Source organism: Prunus avium, chromosome 8 (assembly GCF_965620075.1).
Source record: "Prunus avium chromosome 8, drPruAviu1.hap1.1, whole genome shotgun sequence".
In the NCBI taxonomy this organism is placed as follows: Eukaryota; Viridiplantae; Streptophyta; class Magnoliopsida; order Rosales; family Rosaceae; genus Prunus; species Prunus avium.
The window spans coordinates 34,687,972-34,708,996 of record NC_142291.1 but is presented as its reverse complement, the minus strand read 5'-3'; the positions used below and the strand labels follow the sequence as shown (position 1 = coordinate 34,708,996).

The window sequence follows — 21,025 nt, the reverse complement described above, 5'->3', positions numbered from 1 at the left end:
CAAGTACATTGAAACACACTGTGAACCTCATAGTCAGTGTCGACCCGAAAAAACAGAAAAGAAGAAAACCTCGTAGACAGTCGAAGATAAAAGACAAAACCCGAGTCAGTTGCTAGAACCGGGTTCGTTCCGACACGACTTGAGTAGTTTGGCATCCCCCGGAACACGTGTCGACTCGCCACGCGAAAGCCGTGTGAGAATCACGTGACTCGCATGCCCCTCCGTCCCAAAAGTCATTGCGCACATACAAATACAAATAAATAAAGTAAAAAAATTACAAATAAACTAAAAACTGGTTTTAATTTTTAATTTTTTTTTAATTTTTTTAAAAAATAACACCCTGTTTGTTGTCTCCCTAGAGAGAGAGAGGGGAAGAGAGAGAGGGCACCAAAAATGGGTAAGGTAGTGGAGAGGAAGAAGAAGAAGAAAGGACGGCCCTCTCTTTTAGATCTTCAGAAACGGACTCTCAGAGAACAAGAGCAGCAGCTGCAGCAACAACAACAACAGCAGCAGAAGCGCAAAAACAACTCTGCCCCTCATTCCAACCCTAATTACAGGACTGCCCCTGCCGACTCCGCCAAGGCTCCGGTTCGTCGATCCACCCGCCGCAACCCTAATCCCGACGATAACGAGGACGAAGACGAGGGCGAAGACGAGGACGACGACGTTTCGGCCGGGAAGCGCCGCGAGAAAAAGCTCAAGCTCGTCCTCAAATTGCCTCCCAATCAGAAATCGTCGGCCAATTCCGCATCTTTGAACTCTGGCGGCTCCGAGTCCAACGCCGATGGCGATAACGCTGCGCCGGAGGTCGATAAGAAGCGCAAAATCAATGCGATCGGCGATGGATCTGGGCTCGCTCACCCTCAAAAGGTATTGAAGTTTTGGGTTAAAATGGTGGGATTTTCGTTTGGGGTATTTTATTTCGCGGGTTCGAAGCGCCAAAAATCCCTGTTTTTTTTCGGGTCATTTTCTGGGGGTCTGGAAAAATATACGTTGACGTTATATTTGGAAATTCAAATATTCCTTGAATTTCGCACCTTTGAACTATGTTTTTCTTGGGTTTTTCTAGAATCTTAGCAAATGGGTTGACCTGGTCCGTCTTTAGGAATTCCCTCCGGTCTTGAATTTTGCAGAACTACATAACTTTCTTGAATTTTTTTCAACTGATCATAATTGTTGGTGTTTATTTTCTGGATTTTTAAGCTCTAGCTTAAATTCATCTTTTATTTACTAAGCCTAATAATGATTTGACTGTCATATCTGCTAAAAGTTTAAATTTGTCCTTTCTCCTTTTCTTAATTTTATAATTTATTATTTCACAGTTTGTAACTGTATTTTCCCCTTTTGGCACTTTGAATGCCTGGCTACTTTGCCTTTTCACAGCTACTTTGCTAGTGGTTCCTCACCCACAATGGAAATAAATTTGGTTCATCTGCTCCCGTGCTGTTTTGGGTTACTAAATTTAATTCACTTTTGCAGGGTGAGAAGACAATTTCAGCTACAAACCCTTCAAGCGCCCTCCAAGGTTTGCTCATAATGGAAAGAATTTTCATTTCGGATTTGCATTTGGAAGCTATTTTTTTGACATCAATGAGTTTGCAATCATTTGCAGCAGGGACAGCGTTGGATTTTGGACCCTCTACGCCTTTACCTGATAAAAAGCTGTTGCTGTTCGTTCTCGACAGGCTTCAAAAGTGTGTTTTTTGGGTTTCTGAATTTGTGTTTTGCTTACTTTGTTCTGGCCTTTAAGTTTCCTGTTTGATGATCTTTGTTTTTTTAATTATTTCAGGAAGGACACGTACGGTGTGTTTTCTGAACCAGTGGACCCCAAAGAGGTTAGTTTATATAATGGCGACGCATTAACATCCAGGACTGTTGTCAAGATTCCCTTTTTATAGTGAACTTTTCCTCTGCTGTGCAGCTTCCGGACTACCATGAAGTAATAGAGCATCCTATGGATTTTGGGACGGTGAAGAAGAAACTTACTAGTGGAGTGTATACTAGCTTGGAACAGTTTGAGGTCAGCTTACACTGATTTCATCTTCTTTAAATCCTCCTTGCATCATCTGTTTTGTTCATAATAGTGGAATGATCTATATCCCCAAGTCAGCTTTTGGTCTTATCCTGTACCAGTGTTTGATGTGTTTTCGCCATGCTGGTTCAGTGGGTTGATTATGAGAGATTTGGTGTAATACGGTTAAAAAGGTGTGGTAAGTAGGAATCCACATAATAATCTTCTCTGAAAACACTGCCATAAGCATTTTGTATTGCTAAAATTGAGGTCTTTTGATTAGTTGTTAGTTAAATGTTAAACACTTAAGCTGTAGTCTTATTACCTTTTCATTGGTCATTTGATTTTTCTGGCAAGTTACATAATTAGCGGAGTAGGTAATTCGTCTTAATGTTCACAAATAGGTTAATATAAAGTACTTTCTATTTGTAGTGCTCAATGGGAGCATTAACTTCTAGAATTGAGTGTTTTTCTTTTCCTGTCCAGTTCTAGAATTTAGTTCACTTGGGAGAGTTAATGAAGATTCTGTTCAGAAGTGTGAAATATACTTGGGTGGCTCACTCTCGGCTTGTTAACATGGTTGTACCTAATAAGAGTAATGCAGCCTTGGTCGCTGAGGCAGCTGCAGGCCTATGTGCTATCAAGTATGCAATCAGTCAAGGGTATAGAAAAATTATCCTAGAGACGGACTCTAAGGTTCTTGTGGAAGGTACAAGGGGGGCTTCAAATAATGGGCTTTGGTCAGTCAAACCGTTATTGGATGAGTATGACAAATTATCAAGCTTCTTTAGCGACGTTAGATGGAATTGGGTGCCTAGGCATTTGAATCGCGCCGCTCATAAGGCAGCTGCGATTGGAGCTAGAGCGGTGCAACTGGATTGTTGGGCTGTAAGGCCACCACCGTCTCTTGTGGGTGTTTTGGTCTCCGACGGCCTTCCCTGTCCTCCCGTGGAGGTCTCTGCTCAGTAATTTGATTAGGTTACTTTGGGTGTAGGCTTTATTCTAGGCTCTCTTTTTTATCCTAGTTTGCTTGCATCTTGTTTGTTTTTCTGTCTTGTTGCTTTTGCTGACGGTCTTTGCGCCTTTTATTGAAGTATTTTCAGACCAAAAAAAAAAAAAAAAGAAGAGTAATGTCACCTAGAGTGATTTCCTTGGCTACCAACTTATCTTTTTCTAAATGGCTCCTTGTCTTCATTCAGTGACTTAATAGAGAAAGTTGCGTGAAGGAAAATATTTGTTGTTTCCACAACTCTTAAGCGCCTTTGCTTGCCTACTTAATGGACTACCTTCAATTTAAATTATTTGGTTGCGATGTTCTTGGGAACACGTACTTGCTGTTTTTAGCAGAATGCATAGTGTTATGTAAAGGAGATTAAACACTGAAATTTAGTGATACAATGTAATTGTGATCGCCTCCCCTGAAGCAAAAAGATCAGATGTTCTGTTGCATTTGTCAAAAACAGATATTGTTCTTAGTGCGTGATAGATGATGTATTGTGGAGGATGCTCAGGGAGGAGGTTAGCAGATGTTTCCACCCTGAAAGTTGGGCCACCGCCATGTTGCTTTTGCAGTTATAGACTGCATATAATTCACTCCTTGTTTAGTTTAAGCAATAAAAATTTAGATATTTATAAAAATACCCAATCCTAGACATGTATTTATAAAAATACCCAAGCACTATTTAAACATAGAAACATACCCAAAATGGATTTTGGGTATGTGTGTAATGATGGGTTTTGGGTATGTTTATAAATGGGTTTTGAGTGTGTGTAATGATGGGTTTTGGGTATGTTTATAAAGTGTTTTGGGTGTTGGGTATTTTTATAATTTCAGCCCCCATTTTGGGTATTTTAGTGAAACTCCCATAAAAATTTAACCATGTATCGATGTTATGCAATCTACTTGATTAACAGTTATACGTTCCAAGAATTCACTGATGCATGTGCTTTATTCTAAAATATATTTTTTAATAGAGTACTACATTACAAATTTTTTCTACTGTTGAAAAATAGGCATAGAACTTGGATTAGGCCATTGGAGAATCGAGTAATTTTGTTTTTAACTATTGAAAAATTAGCCATAGAATTGCATTAGGCCATTGGTGAAGGAGTGATGCTCTGCAATATTGCAAGAACTTTGGTTCATCAGAATTAAAATTTGATTTATGATTTTGCAGAGTGATATCTTCTTAATCTGCTCCAATGCAATGCAGTACAATGCCCCAGATACCATATATTTTCGGCAGGTACAGTTAGATCCAGCTCTTTTTCTTATCTCATTTGAGGCTATCTATGTGTTGTCTGAACTTTGATGGCTTCTTTCCAGGCGCGCTCCATACATGAGCTAGCAAAAAAGAATTTTGATAATTTGAGACAAGATAGTGATGATAATGAGCCAGGACCCAAGGTTGTAAGAAGAGGTAGACCACCGACCAAAAATTTGAAAAAACCACTGGGCAGGCCTTCCTTGGAGCGTGCTGGTTCAGAGTTCTCAGATGCCACTCTTGCTACTGGGGCAGAAAATGCGAATTATGATCTGAGAAAAGGACCTCATTTTTTGGACAAGTCTGGTTTAGCCGATTCATCTGGGCGATTCCATGGTTCACGAAATAATGATGTTTATACTAGTTGGTTAGCTGATAACAAATTTGAGAGGAATGATGACTTCACAGGTTTGAGTTACTTTTCTGTGTTTATCAATTATGGTGTTGCTACATATATCCATTTAACAGGCTTGATGGATCTTTGATTATTGATTTAAATCTGTCTTCTGTTCTGTTCTGTTCTCTTTTTCCAAAAAAAATTATCTCAGGTACCATGTTGCGGGGTAATTCGAAGCTTGGGAGAAAACAATTTGTTTTTGATGAGAACAGGCGCAATACATATAATCAATCTCACCCTTCAGCTGGTGGACGAGAGTCATCAGTGTTGACTACATTTGATGGAGAAAGGAAACAGCTAATGGCTGTACGTATACAACTGTTGTTCAATTCTCTAAGTTTATACTTGTGTTTCTGAATTTGGTCACAACTTTGCATAAGGACCATGTACATTAGTGGTGGAGGATACCTTAGTATGAATACCTAGATATATTTAGGGGGCACTGTGAGAGATTTTCATTGGGATGGTTTCACAATTTTTTTCCTCCTTTCCTATTGTATTAATCAGAAGTTTCCTGCTTCCTGCCTTTTGGTGGACGATTTCATATTTTGCTACCTTTCGCGGACTTTACTTTGTGTGGTCTGTTGACTTGTCTTTTATGTGAATCAGGTAGGGCTTCACTCGGACTATGGTTATGCAAGGAGCCTGACCCGATTTGCTGCAAATCTTGGACCTGTTGCTTGGAACATTGCTGCAAAGAAGATTGAAAGGTCTTTGCCCCCTGGTGTTAAGTTTGGCCCTGGGTGGGTTGGAGAAAATGATGTTGTGCCACATAGGCCACTGCTATTGGCCTCAGCCTCACTAGGGCAGCCATATTCATCAGAGGCCATTCCCATCCGTGCAAATTCATCTTCTGCTGCTACATCTTGCTCTGTTGAGCCTAACGGAGTTAAATCATCAGACAAGCCTTCAGGACATAACTCATCAGAAAAGCGTGTGCCTTCTGTTCCTTCAGCGCTGGAAGGCCATATAAGCAGGCCTCCTCCTCTGGCTGCTGCTACCTCATCACCCCACGTAGCCGCTAATAAATCTCCTGAACCCCTCACTGGAAAAGCAGAAACTGTTGAAGGATCGAACTCTCGTACTGGGTTTAATATGAGCAGCAATCTTGGTGTAATTAGGCCAAGACCTCCATTTCAGATCCATCAAAATTCTGTAATCCAACCTGGGATCAATGGATTTAATGGAACATATGGATTAAACGTTCCTGCTCAGATGGGAAAGCTAGTTGGATTGGCCAGGCCTGGTGGTTTTAACTTCCAGTCATCTCAAATGCTGGATACAGTCTCTAGGACTAATAGTAGCTTCATCCAACCATCAGCGTCAACCAGCTTAAATTCAGAAGAAACAAAGTTTTCTGAAAATTTGGGTACGATAAACTCTTCCGGTTCATATCCAAATTCTGTGAAAGAGGCACTGGCAGCCCGGACATTGGGGATTCCTCCCCGGCCGTCTTTGCTAGGGTTGTCACAACAGCAGAAACCTGATTCAGGATTGTCACCACAACAAAAACCCGATTCAGTTCCACCAGATCTGAACGTCAGATTTCAGTCCCCAGGTTCACCTAGTTCTAGCCGGACTGATTCAGCGCAGCCAGATTTAGCATTGCAGCTCTGAGAATAATTGATTTTTTTTCCTCCTATTTTCCATTCTCCTTTGATTAAGTTAACCATAGAATGGTGGTGATTCACTTCCTCCTAGTGATGAGATGATAGGTCTCTCTTTATTGCGGAGCGAAGCCTCGCCTAACAGTACTGTAAAGGAGTAGGTTTGTTCATGTACAGATTAATGTATCCTAATTCTTAGGTCCACAAGTAAAAGAAAGGTTTCATTTGTATCGATTGAAACCATGATTTAGCTTAGATGCGTTCCTGATGATGTACGATAGCTATTTTACATTTAGAATCCTTGTTTAGTCCAAGGAGTGTATCTCTGCTTGCCGATGATGTAATGTAATGTAACATTTGAAATCTTTGTTAGTCTAAAGAAATAAAGTTTGCTCGAGATCCGATAATGTGTTCATAGCTTTATACGGTGACACTATGAGTCGCATGAATGGTTCTTGCAACTTGTAATATAATCACTCTTATCTCATATGATACAACTTCATTTTGGAAAAGTTTAAATGTGCTTGGATGCAGGCGACTTATTGGCGCATCAAGCTATGAAACTAATGTTTTTCTTTTGGCCGTGTGTGATTGTAAACTGTTGATGTAAGTAGGTTTTACAATCAATACTCACGTAAGCTATTGTTGCTAGTATAACTCTAAATCCGAATGTTGTTTGTTCATGCAATTTCGAACCTAAGATGTTTAAGTTTTTATCCTCTTTTATACTAGGTCACTTGTACGGATTCATGGTTAGATTCACACACACCAGAGACTCAACATTTTTACCTTCTCTTTTTCCAGAACCGTCTGCTTTCTTTGGGTCGTACCAAATTGTCTTGTTACTGAAAAGTCTATCACAGGTTTGACTTTTTGATCATGATCCATGACGAGGGCCCGGGGACGATGGACCATGCGAGTTGTGGCTCTCGAGAGAGACTTGGTCAACAAAAGCATGATGCAAAATACAACTTTATTCTTCTTTTCTATCTTAAATCAGAAATTGCTAATCTATGACAAGCTGTCACCTTGGATCATGTGGGTTCCTTCCTAGATACCAACAAAAAAACAGCAAATGAAGACAAGGTTTTACATTTTAATGACAAAGGTTAAGAATGAAAAAAGTGGACCTAAAATTTGGTAAGTTTGGTTCTTTCTAATGTAAGTTCGAGAGCTGGATAATTGGGCTCTTTGAAGGAAAGAAAGTTGTCAAGTTCAATGGCTAACAACAGGAGGTCAGTCAAACACTCCATGGTCAGTCGCATTGACCCAAATTGCATTTTGAAAAAGTTTTCTGCTCTCCAGTGAAAAGATGATTTGATATACATTAAAAAGAATTTACAGGCAGAACAGAAAGACCTCTTTGTTTAGGACAATCGTACTAACTAATAATAATAGCGTGACCGACAATTAAGTTATTTTTTTCAGTCAGATGTCTCTTTGGATATTTATTAATTTATTAATTTCAACTCTCTCTCTGGTTGCTTTCTTTGAATGGAAATTGTTTCCTTGACTGACTGATTCACAAGGCCACGGCAGTTGACTTAGAAAAACAACACCATTTTAGTCTGCTTTCTGCATTACCCAGGGACCTCTTAACCGTGTTTTTTTTTATTGAATCGGTCTTTAAGACTGAAAGCTCTCATTTTTTCCTTCCTTTGGATGCTAAATTGGGTGAAGTACACAAAACACAGACATAACGAAGTCGGAGGTTTTTTATTTATTCGTTTGTCCGTTTTCTTTTCTTTCTTTGGATAGTGGAGGGAGAGAGGGAAGAGAGAGAAAGAGAAATAACCATTTAGTGGTTGAAGCTTGAAGGAGATAGAATAGTTGATAAGAACAGACAAGGAGAAAAGGACCAGTTTAGGCACATCAAATTCTTCATCTTCATCTGTTTGTCCACATAGCATCTAACAAGAAGAGAAAAGAGAGAGAGACAAAGATGGGGATTTGCTGGGGTTCTCCAGCTGGGAACCCAACGCCAGTAACTACTGGTGATCTCACTACAGGTAGCCCACAAGTAAATTTTGATGATTTGTTCTTGTCGTTCACCAGATTCCATTAACTCGTCAAATTTTCATTTGGGTTTTGTTGAATTTGATTTTTCTCTTATTAGATTTTGAGCAATGCCTATGATCAATTGAAATCCAAACTTCATGCCAAAGTTCCTTCTTTTCAAATGCAAAATTATGTTTCTGAACTATGTTTTGACCAGTAATTGAATAATGAATATTCTGATCTGGTTCATTATTCAAGTTACTAGATTTTGTTTCTCTTGGAATTTCTTGGATGTCAAGTGAAAGTTGATATTCTTGTGACTTGCTACATGACGAAAAGAAAAAAAAAGTTCATTCTTTTTCATGTGAGTGTCATTTCTAACTTTATACTGTTTCTTCTTCAGGGGTCATTAACATATCTCAGACAACCAGTAACACCACATCTTCAGGGGGGAGTACTATATCTCGGAATAGCCAGTTCTCAGCAGCAAGTGGCGATGAGGCCAGTCCACATGGGCAGATCTTACCCACCCCAAACTTGAGGATGTTCAGTTATTTAGAATTGAAGGCTGCAACCAGAAACTTCAGATCAGATACAGTTCTTGGGGAGGGAGGCTTTGGGATGGTCTTCAAAGGTTGGCTTGATGAAAAGGCACCAACCAAGTCTGGAAAAACCACAGTGATTGCTGTGAAAAAGTTGAGTTCTGAGAGCTTGCAAGGGTTTGAGGAATGGCAGGTAATTTAACTCGACTTGGGAAATAATTAATATAATTGGTGACGTTCAATTGTTTTTGTCTTAGCAGTTTAGCTTGTTACCTCTAAGCTTAATTTTAAATGACCCTTTAGATAGGTTAATCCAAATTGGAAAATATTGTTTTGAGATGTTAGAATCTTGTAGACGAAAGTTAAACTGTGAATTAGTTAACTATCTTTGAAACTTCGATTGCTGTGGTATCCACTGCTTATTTAGGAGGGTGGAGTGCCGATTGGTTTATCCAGCTGGTGCCCTGAGTCCACAACAACTTAAGGGAGATATAGAGTTCAGAGTGATAAAACAATTTGATGATATTGTGGATTCTAGTTGAATAAAAAAGGGCCAAGTCGCTAGAGTTCTTTTATTCCAAACCCCTCAACTCAAGCCCTGATCTCTCTCTCTCTCTCTCTCTCTCTCTCTCTCATCCATTGCACACATACATAAATTGTACATTTGGAGGATTTCTCGTGTATTTGACCAGTTTTCTAAAAGTATAAAGTTTGTAAACAGTGTATCAAGTCAATTTAGTTTACACATTGTGTGCTTATCTGATTGTTATTTTTTGGTGCAGTCAGAGGTGAATTTCTTAGGGCGACTATCTCATCCTAATCTTGTAAAGCTATTGGGATACTGTTTGGAGGACACGGAGCTGCTGCTCGTGTATGAGTTCATGCAAAAGGGTAGCTTGGAAAACCATCTATTTGGAAGTAAGAAAAGAAGCATAAATAAGTTTTGACATAACTGGGTATACATGCAAGCATTTCCCTGTGTGCAGGCATATGGGTGTTTACAAGTGATGCAAGTTTGTCATACGTTTTTCAAATCAGCAAGTTCTTCATATGTTTTTGAAACACATCAAGTTCGTTTTTTGCCTTTGCCTTACACTTCATGGTCTTTTTACTTCTGCAGGGGGCTCAGCTGTTCAGCCACTTCTGTGGGATATACGGCTTAAAATTGCAATAGGAGCAGCTCGAGGCTTGGCTTTTTTGCATACATCAGAGAAGCAAGTAATCTATAGAGATTTCAAAGCTTCAAACATACTACTTGATGGGGTAAACTTCTATTTGATTATGAACAGTTATCGAGAACTAAGCTAATGACGGCAGATATCTTATAGTACTCATTTCCTTGGCATGTTTTCAACCACTTCCTGTGCAACCTATCTCATTCTTGTCCACCATATCATGCTGGTGAAAGAAACATCAAATCATTATTATGAATAAAATCATGTGTAATTCAAATAATTATACTCTTACAAAATCAAAAAAGGAAAAAATTAGTAATGATACTCTTAGGCTTTAGCTCAATTGATAAATCATGAGGTTCGGTTTCACGGTAGCTTTTAAGTTTGAAGCTTGGTTAGAAAATACTGACTAAATTATATAAAAAAAGAAACTCAGAAGTTGCTTATCGACTGACAAATTAAACTTGTTTTTGCTTTTTTTTAACTTTTTGTTGTATTGCAGTCATATACTGCCAAGATATCCGACTTTGGCTTGGCAAAAATGGGTCCTTCAGCTAGTCAATCGCACGTGACAACACGAGTTATGGGTACATATGGTTATGCTGCTCCTGAGTATGTTGCCACAGGTAATTCTATGTAACCTGTTGAATTTGTGGGCTCCTTGGTTTGGCCAAATTCAAGTTAATTCCATGACATTCTTCATATCATGTTTGATTGAACAGGGCATTTGTATGTGAAGAGCGATGTGTATGGTTTTGGTGTTGTTCTGGTCGAGATGTTGACAGGCTTGCGTGCACTTGATACAAATCGTCCGAGTGGGAAACATAATTTAGTGGACTGGATAAAGCCATTCCTATCAGATAAAAGAAAATTGAAAGGAATTATGGACCCCCGGTTGGAGGGAAAATATCCTGTCAAAGCTGCATTCCGAATTTCTCAGCTTGCTCTAAAGTGCATTGAATCTGAACAGAAAAACCGGCCATCAATGAAGGATGTTGTGGAGACATTGGAACGGATTGAATCTGCCAATGAACATTCAAGGGAGCCTAGGCCCCGTTTAACTCATCCTATGGCTCATCGACAAGGCCAGAAGCCGCTGCATCATCGCTCGCCGCTTCACCCCAGGCTGGATGGGAATCAAACCTACCAACAGTCGCCTCGAGTGCGGTAACTCTGATCCGACTGCTGTCAAGCAAGCGCAGACCTTTCCTTAGGCAAGATCATGTCAAAAAGTTCCCATTTCTTCATTAATGGGAGGTTAGAATGAGTTTGTTGTTGTATTGAACTGGGTATGTTTTTGTTAGCAGTGAAAGTGTAATTATTGTGTAGCTTTGGTGATTTGAGAGCCTGGAAACTTGTTTAGTAGAGCCATTAGTTATGAATTTTCAGGCGGCAAAATTTATAGTTACATGCCACCACAACCCAAACCCCTCCATTTTGCTATCAATTCATTGATTGTCAGGTTACCTTTTACTTTTGTAAGTTTGTAATGAAATGAAATGAACAAATTTACAATTATTTTGTATATCAAAAGCAAAGCTGAAGAAATTCCTTGAGCATTTTTACCTCTGCAAGGGTAAATTTATCACAGTAATTGAATAATCATGTAAATGTATCTGTAAATCAGTGCTCATAAGCAATTTTATTAAAAGATCGTGGAAATTTGTTAGAAATTCAGGTGCTTATGTAGAAAGCTCTTTTATGCTTTTATACACACTTTTAAATAGGTCTGTCAATGCAGTCAAAAATACTTTTGATTGTGAAAAAGTGCTTTTAGCAAGTCTAGAAACACTCCCTCCCAAACATAACGTGCCATGAAGAAGTTATGACTTTGAGGAAGGCTCCAATATGGCCATGTCGTTCGACTGTTTAACGCGGACCTCTTTATGACATGTCGTTTTTGTAAGAAGGAAAAAGAAAAAAAAAAGGGGGAACGACCATGTCGTCGTAATGAATCGGAAATTCAGAAATAGAAGCGATTCTCACTCTCTCTCTCTCTCTCTCTCTCTCTCTCTCTCTCTCTCTCCTCTGTACATCGGCAATGGAAGTTCGTCTGCTTGTCCTCTGCATCTCATTGGTAAACAATTTACTTTCTCTTCTTTTTTCATTCCCTCTCAACGGTCCGTTCACGACGATTCTGCTTGGAATTGGATCGCGCTTCTAAATTGCTTTGACCCTGTCTATGCATTGCGTGCTCTTTGGGGCTGTCGTTGTGGTTTTCTAGGGTTTTATGCAGATTGATTAATTCTAATCTTACTTTGGTAGTTAATGCTGTATTGATCTGGCTCTGTATCAGTTAATTTCAGATTCGGTATTAAATTCTGCCTTTGATGTATCTATTCATTCAGGTTGCTTTACACTGTGTTCTAGTTGGAGCAGATATATCTGATGCTTCAGCAAGGTATGATCCTTTTTGTTCCTGATTTTCAGATTTGCTTCTTTTGATTTTATCCAATTCGTTACTCTCTCATCGTTTTGATTGCTGTTGGTGATTTCCTTTCATATGCATTTATTTCAGTCGAAGAGATATCAGTAAATATCAACCGTTGTGTGATTGCGAGCAATGCCAAGACAGCAAGGTTCTCATCCCATCTTTTGAAATTTGATGTTAATTTTAGTAACTATGCACTTGTGGTGATGCTATTATAGTTATGCAACCTGTAAGAGACACACTTCTTTAGTTGTTTGTGATTTGGTATCCCTTTGATATCTTTACATGGGGTTGTGTACGTTTCCTTTTCATCAGCATGCTTGTAGCAGTTGATTTATTATCTTTATTCAAGATAGGTTTGAAAAGGGTACTTCGAAAATGTTGAAGTCCAGAATACCTGAGCAACGAATTACAGAACAGAACCTAAGTTAGCAATTATAGTTTCTGCATGAGTAAGTTCAGACTTAGTAATATAGATGACTAAATATTTAGTATATTATATCCTTTGCCATTCTTCTTGATGATCTAAGGAAATGCATTATACCGGAGGGAATAGTTCCAATAGAGTTGTATTTTGATCTTCAATCATTTAAGTTCCCTCACTGATCGCTATATGAGAGAGGGAGGGAGAGTAGGGGACGGGAAGAGAGGGAGAGAGTGATGAACAGGGGAAGAGAACATGATACCTGTGGAGCTATATAAATGATTGATAGAATTCATATGATAGGTGGTAATAGAGTTGATTAATTGCTGAAGGGATATGTATCTTTGACAGACACCCACAAACCCTTCCTTCATATGTTCATCTTTATCTTTAATTGAAATGGCTTTTATGTAAACAACGTATCATATTGCAAAATCTTTACTATATGGTCAAATGCTGACTGAACAGGAAGAAGGTGTATCTTCTGTCATTGGAGCCAGCACTCTTCCAGATGAAAAGGTATTTGGTTATGGGTACTTTTCTTTTTGTTCAGAGTAGATAACATTGGTGCTTATGTTTATCGTATTCCACACAGAATATTGACATAATTGCGACATACAGCAACAATCTTGGAGCTGTGCGGAGCAGTAGGGTTAAAATGGGGGATCTTTCTGCTTCCTGGGTCTTGGAAAATCCTATTGATGGAAGGCATGACCATCCAAAGAGTTTTCAGGTATTGGATATTCAGTTTCCTTTCATATTGGAGGCAATGAATGCCACGTAGATAGATCTTTCACAACCTTTAATATTTCTATTTGTTTTAGCTCAACTGGATTGGAGTTGTATTTTGTAGATAGAAACATTGACAGGAGATTTACTAGTTAGTGCTAATTTCCAGATGGTTGAGGATCCATTTCAATCTGGAATGACCTTTGAAGAGAAGACTGAGCACCCTCCAGATGATCATCAAGCTGGAGAAGGTGAACTCCCATATTCTCGTCTATCATCAATGAGCCCAGTGAAGCTCAAGCGGCGGGTGAATTGTCAAATGCTTCTTATTTTACTTCACTATAATCGTTTTGTTCTGTTGGGTTGGGGTTTTGATGGTTTTCCTGGCCTGTTAGGAAATGCGGCAAGAAAGGAGGAATCTTCGGACTGCAGAGTTGATAGGAAAAGATAAAGAAGCTAATAACCAGATGGCAGCAGCAGCAATTGAACGATCAAAAGGCTTTGACCCCATTGTCAAGGGAAAGTACAGCATATGGCGAAGTGATTATGAAAGCCCAAATTCTGATTCAACCTTGAAACTTATGCTGGATCAGATTATAATGGCCAAAGCTTACGCAAACATTGCCAAGTCTAAGAATGAAAGCGATCTTTATAATTCTCTCATGAAACACTCTAAACTTAGTCAGCATGCTATCGGAGAAGCGACTTCTGATGTTGAGCTTCATTCGAGGTTTTGGCTATTCTTTATCTGGTTGCAAGCTTACCAGGGTCGGTCTTGATTTTTCATGCTTAGTTTTTTATTTATTTTATTTTTCCTTTTACCAGTGCACTTAACCGAGCAAAATCAATGGGTCGCGTTCTCTCTATAGCAAAGGACAAATTATATGACTGCCTCACTGTGGAAAGGAAGCTAAGAGCCATGCTTCAGTCAACTGAAGAGAATGTAAGTGATCTGAAGAAAAAGAGTGCATTCTTGACTCAGCTTGCCGCAAAAACAGTCCCTAAACCGTTACATTGCCTTCCTCTACAACTTGCCTCCGACTATTTCTTGCTGGGTTATCATAGTAGAGAGGATGTAAACAAAGAAAAGCTTCAGGATCCTTCTCTCTATCACTATGCCATCTTTTCCGATAATGTTCTAGCGACATCAGTGGTTGTTAATTCTACCGTGCTGCATGCAAAGGAACCCAACAAGCATGTTTTCCATGTAGTCACCGATAAACTAAATTATGCTGCTATGAGAATGTGGTTTCTTGTCAACCCTCCTGTAGGAGCAACAATCCAGGTTGAAAACATTGATGATTTCAAGTGGCTGAATTCTTCTTCGTGTTCTGTTCTCCGTCAACTTGAATCTGCCAGACTTCAAGAATATTATTTCAAGGCAAATCATCCTTCATCTCTCTCTCTGGGTTCTGATCATCTCAAATATCGGAATCCAAAATACTTGTCCCTGCTGAATCATCTCAGATTCTACCTTCCTGATGTTTACCCAAAGTTGGACAAGATCCTATTTTTGGATGATGATATTGTAGTTCAGAAGGATTTGACACCTCTTTGGTCTATTGATCTTCAAGGGATGGTAAATGGTGCAGTGGAGACCTGTAAAGAGAGCTTCCATCGGTATGATAAATATCTCAACTTCTCAAATCCAATAATCTATGCAAATTTCGATCCAAATGCTTGTGGCTGGGCATTCGGCATGAATATCTTTGACTTGAAGGAGTGGAGGAAGCGAAACATCACTGGAATATATCATCGTTGGCAAGACATGGTAAAGTTTCATTACATTCATTTCTTCCCTTGATCCCCATTTTTTTATTCTCAACTCATATTACATATTCTTGTTGGTTGCTTAATTTTTTTTTTTTTTTTAAACTTTATGCCTGTTTTATTATGTAAGCTAGGTGTGTTCAAATTTTATGGCGAATGATGATGGAATAACTGTTTTGCAGAATGAGGATAGAACTCTTTGGAAGCTTGGTACATTGCCACCAGGACTGATAACCTTTTATAACCTGACCCATCCACTGGATCGGGGCTGGCATGCGTTGGGACTCGGCTACGACCCAGCCCTCAATCAAACGGCAATAGAGAATGCAGCTGTTATACATTACAATGGAAACTACAAGCCATGGCTAGATTTAGCTATTTCAAAGTACAAGGCATACTGGTCAAAATATGTAATGTTTGATAACCCTTATCTTCGACTTTGTAGCATCAGTGAATAGAAGAAAACTAAACACCCCCTCCCCCTTCAAACACACATGCTCTTGTAAAATTTGTTGTCCAAAGAAGAAATGGAAATTCAAAATTCTTTATTTCTATCAGAGATGTTGTTATGCGTCCAGGAAGAGAACAGGACGTTTCTGCAAAAGATTTCTCCCAAGTTACAATTCGGAAAAATTGCCGAAAACCTTTATGAGAAAAAGAATTGGACTGAATTTTTTACCCAGAGGAGTGTGTGTATTTTGCTCAAAAACACTTGTCAACTAAGGAGAAATTCTTCCCTGCGACTGCCACTGATGTTGCTAATTCATTTATGTTATAAAATGTGTATTTATTTATTAATACTATACTCGAACTCTACAAATATCAAACTTTATTACAATTTACAATAAGAGTCCATGATAATAGCATATGCGTATGTGCGGCATATTGGAAATGCGTTTCCGAAGCAATCACTTGAGTGTTTCTAATTGCAATTCGAGGCTCAAAGAGTTATCATCTAATGGAAAATGGCAAGACCTGCTCTGCCACTACCATGAAATCAAGAAAGCTGGATTTCAACTAGCAGACCCTTCAGCCTTCCCTCCTATTCTCAAAGCATGTTCAAATCTTCTCTCTCGTACCTATGGAAAGTCAGTACATGGATGTTTGATCAAGAATGGATTTGAATCCTACACTTCCATTGGTAATTCCACCATGGACTATTACATCAAAACAGGGGACCTAGATTCTGCATTGGGTGTTTTTAACTGTATGAGGAGCAGAGATGGAGTTTCTTGGAATATATTGGCTTATGGGTACCTTGATGGGGGTGATTTAGTACAAGGGTTGTGGTGGTTTAACAAGGCTAGGGTTTGTGCTGATGGGTTTCAACCTAATACTTCTACTTTGGTGCTTGTAATTCAAGCTTGCCGTCGCCTTCGAGCTAAGTATGAGGGTCTGATAGTACATGGTTACGTGATTCGAGGGGGGTTTTGTTCTGTATCTTCAGTTCAAAACTCTTTGTTGAGTCTGTATGCAGAAGAAGCTGACATGGACAGTGCGCAGAAATTGTTTGATGAAATGCGTGACAAAGATGTCATCTCTTGGAGTGTGATGATTGGTGGTTTTGTGCATTGTGAGGAAGCTCAGATTGGGATGCTGATGTTCCAAAAGATGGTATATGAGCGTGGTATTGAGCCAGATGGTTTATGTATGGTCAGCATTCTTAAAGCATGCACTCATTTGAAGGACTTGACCATGGGAACATCGGTCCATGGGTTGGTAATCTATAGAGGTTTAGATTGTGATCTGTTTGTTGGAAACTCTTTAATTGATATGTATTCCAAGTGTCAGGATGCAGATTCTGCCTTTAAAGTTTTTGACGCGATGCCACGAAGAAATAGAGTCTCATGGAATTCCATTTTGACGGGATTTGTCTTTAATGAGAGGCATTTGGATGCCCTAACACTGTTTTATTCTATGGGGAAGGAAGGAATTGAGGCAGATGAAGTGACACTTGTGAATGTTCTTCAAACATGCAAGCATTTGCACATGTTTCATTGCAAGTCCGTGCACTGTGTAACAATCAGGCGGGGATACGTATCAAATGAATTACTCCTGAATTCTCTCATTGATACTTATGCAAAGTGCAATGATGTTGACCTTGCCTGGAAACTTTTTAATGGGATGAAGAAAAGAGATGTGGTTTCATGGAGCACCATGATTTCAGGGTTTGCCAGTTGTGGTAGACCTGAGGAAGCAATTACCGTCTTCCATGAGATGATGCAGTTGCAGGCACAAGATCAGAAACCCAATGAGATCACCATTATAAATCTTTTTGAGGCTTGTTCAGCTTCAGCTGAATTGAAGAGGTCAAAATGGGCGCATGGAATTGCTATTAGAACAGGTTTGTCAGCAGAAGTAGCCGTTGGCACTGCAATTGTTGACATGTACTCGAAATGTGGGGCAATAGGAGAATCAAGAAAGGCCTTTGGACAAATTCTTGAAAAAAACAGTGTGTCATGGAGTGCCATGATAGCAGCATATGGAATGAACGGTCTTGGCCATGAAGCCTTAGCTTTGCTTGCCGAAATGAAGCTGTATGGTTTGAAGCCCAATGCAGTGACCATTCTTTCTGTGCTATCTGCCTGTAGCCATGGAGGCTTGGTTGAAGAGGGTGTTTCCTTGTTCAACTCAATGGCTCAGGATCATGGAGTTGAACCAAGATTGGAACATTACACTTGCGTAGTTGACATGTTGGGTCGAGCGGGGAAGCTTGTAATGGCAATGGAGTTTATCAAAAAAATTCCGCAAGATTTGAAGGCGGCTGCCCGGGCAAGCAATGCTTGGGGTGCACTATTGAGTGCTTGTAGAAGCTATAGGAACAGCGAAGTTGGTCTAGAAGCTGCCTCTCATGTCCTTGAGTTGGAGCCTGGAAACTCAGCCGGGTATTTACAGGCATCAAGTATTTATGCAGCAAGCGGGTTGTGGGTTGATGCTGCAAGTATGAGAAGCTTGTTGAAGGAAAGAGGGGTTAGGGTTGTGGCTGGCTACAGCTTAGTGCATGTTGGTCACAAGGCATGTAGATTTGTTGCTGGAGATCATTCACCAGCTCATGATGGAAATACACACTCTATGCTTCAACTGTTGCATGCTTGTATGAAGGCTGAAAAGAGGAATATTGTTGATGACTTGGATTTAATTGAATAACTTTATTTATTTTTGCTCTTAAGAAAAAGGAAAACGAGACTTCAAAGCCAATCTCGTGGACTTCGAAACTCCATTTACAAAGAGTATATACAAGAAATTTACATATTCATAGCCGTGTTATCCATCGACACCCACCCCCAATGACTATCAGGCTCGTAACACTAGAAATTGACGAAAATAATCAAAATTGAAAATTGAAAACAATTACCAACCTAAAAATACTACTATTATTAATGAGTTGGGCTTGGGCTGTTTGAAAGTAAGTATTATTAATTAGTTGGGCTTGGGCTTGGCATTTGATGTTATTAGTCTTTTTTTTTTTGTCATTCACACCCAAAGATTGTTTTCTAATTTTTTGAACCTGAGTGGAACTATTGGGGGGGGGGTAGTTTTACTGTGGTGCCACCCAGATGCATTTGATATTATTAGTTCAGTTGTACAATTTATCAATGTCGCCCCCTCGTTGTCAAAAAGCATAGAATCACTCCAGCAAGCACTGATTGACTGTTGTTATCACAATTAATTAGGGGCTACTTCACTTAAATGATTGATTGCCCCTTGTTGGTTTTGGAGATGAGTGTTGTTATTTTCACCTCTTGTGCTCTTCACTTACATTATCTTTAGTATTAGTATTTTTCAATCTCAAATCTTTAATTAGTATTTTTCCATCGTATAAATAGATAACAAAAAGGGATCCCGAGTCTCTTAGAGCTGGCAATATTGTACATGACCCGTTAATACGACACGAATTCACACAAAAAATTTAGTATTCGGGTTTGAGTTATCGTGTCATGTTAATATCGTGTTGACCCGTTAGCCACCCGTTAAGCTATCGGGTCATTTCAATGTTCATTCGCAAATACACGAACCAACCCGTTAAGCGGGGTTAATTTTGTAATTTTCAATTCTAAAAAAAAAACCTTCCTAACCCTGCATCTCTTCATTCCGCGTCGTCTGAGTCTGGGAGTCTCCTCCTCTCTGCAACTCTCTCTCTCTCTCTCTCAAGTCCTCATCTTCTCCTTCTTCTTGCAATCTCTCCTCTCTCTATCTTTCAAGATCTTCCCTTGCCATATCCTCTCTCAAGGTACGAATGTTTTTCAAGATCTATCCTTCTTCTTGCAACCCAAAAATTTGTTCATTCTTCATTTGAAGAAGAAACCACTTTCATATAACAAGGCCACTGCAAACACAGAAGTCATATATAAAAAGTTGAAGTTTGAGGACACAAAGATAAGAACAATACTACAGCTAGGTCCACCAAACACATAATTCGTTTGGAATGATAATTATTTTTTCAGCATGTATTATTTGGGAATGATATTTGTTTGGAATGACACATATTTTTTGGGCATGAACGAACTGTTTGCATTTAAAATTTGTTAAAAAAATATAGGTTTTTTAAATTTTTATTAAAAAGTTTATTTTCTTAATGGTTGGAACGGGTTGTGTCGTGAGATTCACGAATTGTAGCAGGTCGTGTTCGTGTTTGATATTTTCCACCTGTTTTTTTATCGTGTCATGTCGTGTCAATCCGTTAAGAAAAGCGGGTTGACGCAAACACGACACGAACATTGCAAACATGACACGAATACCAAGTCTAGAGCCTCTACATTTAGTTCTTGTGCATTTACTTGCATTTCACAATATTTAAACTGTTCAAATAATCTAACTGTTTAAGACATGACACATGGCATGTGAGTAAACTTTTAAAAATTAATATAAAAAAATTAATCTAATCACAAAATTCAGTGAAAACCAACTCTCCCCCTCCCCACCACTAGCCACTCCAACGCCACCCAAACGAGATGCCATTTCTCTGTCTATTTTTATGGCCAAGCCTAACCCCTCAGAAATTACAAATCTATCCCCCCTTAAACCATGATATAAGCAGGGTGTCAATACAAATCAAAATACTCAATATCGAGAACCCTAGTTTTGTGGAGATTCACTATTATACTCAATATAGGGGCCTAAATTATATATATTAAAAAAACCTATATGAAATGGATTTTAGAAACACACCCAAAGCTTATTCACAACATAACAAAAAGGCTTTTAACTTCTTATAAATTAAAAAACAAGCCCAACCCCAAAACATTCAATAGGGAATCAAAGTAATTTAATAATCAAAATTAAATTAGTGCTAAGAATGAGTATATGACTAAATATCTCTATATTTTTTTTTGTCAATTGAGTACACTGAAAAAGGGCCGGTGAGTGGAGAGGTTGAATGGTTGATTGCTGGAATAATTTACCGATGCATTTTGATATTACATATAATACTTTAGGTTATAATCATACTTAGGTGGATCGATTATTTTTAATTTGTATGTGTTCTTACTAGCCCACTTTCCCCACCCTTCCCAATTCTTCCCAGCCCCCTCCCCCTCTCGACTGTCGTGCAGAAGGGTGTGGTTTTTCAGTTTATGTTTTATTTTTTATTTAAATAATAAAACATTAATTAATTTTAAACAATTTTTGTAATAGAAAAAAAAATTTACACTTATACATTGGTGATGTATCATATCTT

General features: G+C 38.9%; 4 protein-coding genes across 8 annotated transcripts; all 4 read left to right on the top strand.

Annotated features, from left to right (window-relative positions):
* Window positions 1–308: 308 nt before the first annotated feature.
* Window positions 309–6,676, top strand: LOC110754672 (uncharacterized). 2 transcript variants are annotated; one of them, XM_088245045.1, is made up of 9 exons: window positions 309–870; window positions 1,480–1,525; window positions 1,616–1,694; window positions 1,790–1,835; window positions 1,922–2,020; window positions 4,189–4,257; window positions 4,338–4,683; window positions 4,824–4,978; window positions 5,282–6,676. In XM_088245045.1, the coding sequence occupies exons 1-9, from the start codon at window positions 394–396 to the stop codon at window positions 6,287–6,289; spliced, it is 2,325 nt and encodes a 774-aa protein (XP_088101171.1). In that variant the 5' UTR covers window positions 309–393; the 3' UTR covers window positions 6,290–6,676. The 2 variants fall into 2 exon arrangements, with proteins under 2 accessions (XP_088101171.1, XP_021811463.2); XM_021955771.2 differs by having other exon boundaries at window positions 310–870; window positions 1,613–1,694.
* Window positions 6,677–7,788: 1,112 nt separating this feature from the next.
* Window positions 7,789–11,512, top strand: KIN3 (Protein kinase superfamily protein). Its single transcript, XM_021955772.2, has 6 exons — window positions 7,789–8,288; window positions 8,681–9,012; window positions 9,602–9,737; window positions 9,940–10,082; window positions 10,497–10,620; window positions 10,717–11,512. The coding sequence occupies exons 1-6, from the start codon at window positions 8,222–8,224 to the stop codon at window positions 11,163–11,165; spliced, it is 1,251 nt and encodes a 416-aa protein (XP_021811464.2). The 5' UTR covers window positions 7,789–8,221; the 3' UTR covers window positions 11,166–11,512.
* A 400-nt stretch (window positions 11,513–11,912) lies between these two features.
* GAUT3 (galacturonosyltransferase 3) lies at window positions 11,913–15,905 on the top strand. Of its 4 annotated transcripts, none has more exons than XM_021955813.2 (9): window positions 11,913–12,071; window positions 12,343–12,395; window positions 12,513–12,573; window positions 13,318–13,368; window positions 13,471–13,582; window positions 13,748–13,885; window positions 13,974–14,308; window positions 14,404–15,349; window positions 15,531–15,905. In XM_021955813.2, exons 2-9 carry the CDS (start codon window positions 12,383–12,385, stop codon window positions 15,804–15,806), a joined length of 1,932 nt encoding a protein of 643 aa, XP_021811505.1. In that variant the 5' UTR covers window positions 11,913–12,071; window positions 12,343–12,382; the 3' UTR covers window positions 15,807–15,905. The 4 variants fall into 4 exon arrangements, with proteins under 4 accessions (XP_021811505.1, XP_021811504.1, XP_021811503.1 ...); XM_021955812.2 differs by having other exon boundaries at window positions 13,703–13,885; XM_021955811.2 differs by having other exon boundaries at window positions 13,445–13,582.
* A 146-nt stretch (window positions 15,906–16,051) lies between these two features.
* On the top strand, window positions 16,052–18,504 carry LOC110754706 (Tetratricopeptide repeat (TPR)-like superfamily protein). Its single transcript, XM_021955806.2, has one exon. The coding sequence runs from the start codon at window positions 16,216–16,218 to the stop codon at window positions 18,493–18,495; it is 2,280 nt and encodes a 759-aa protein (XP_021811498.2). The 5' UTR covers window positions 16,052–16,215; the 3' UTR covers window positions 18,496–18,504.
* Window positions 18,505–21,025: the final 2,521 nt, after the last annotated feature.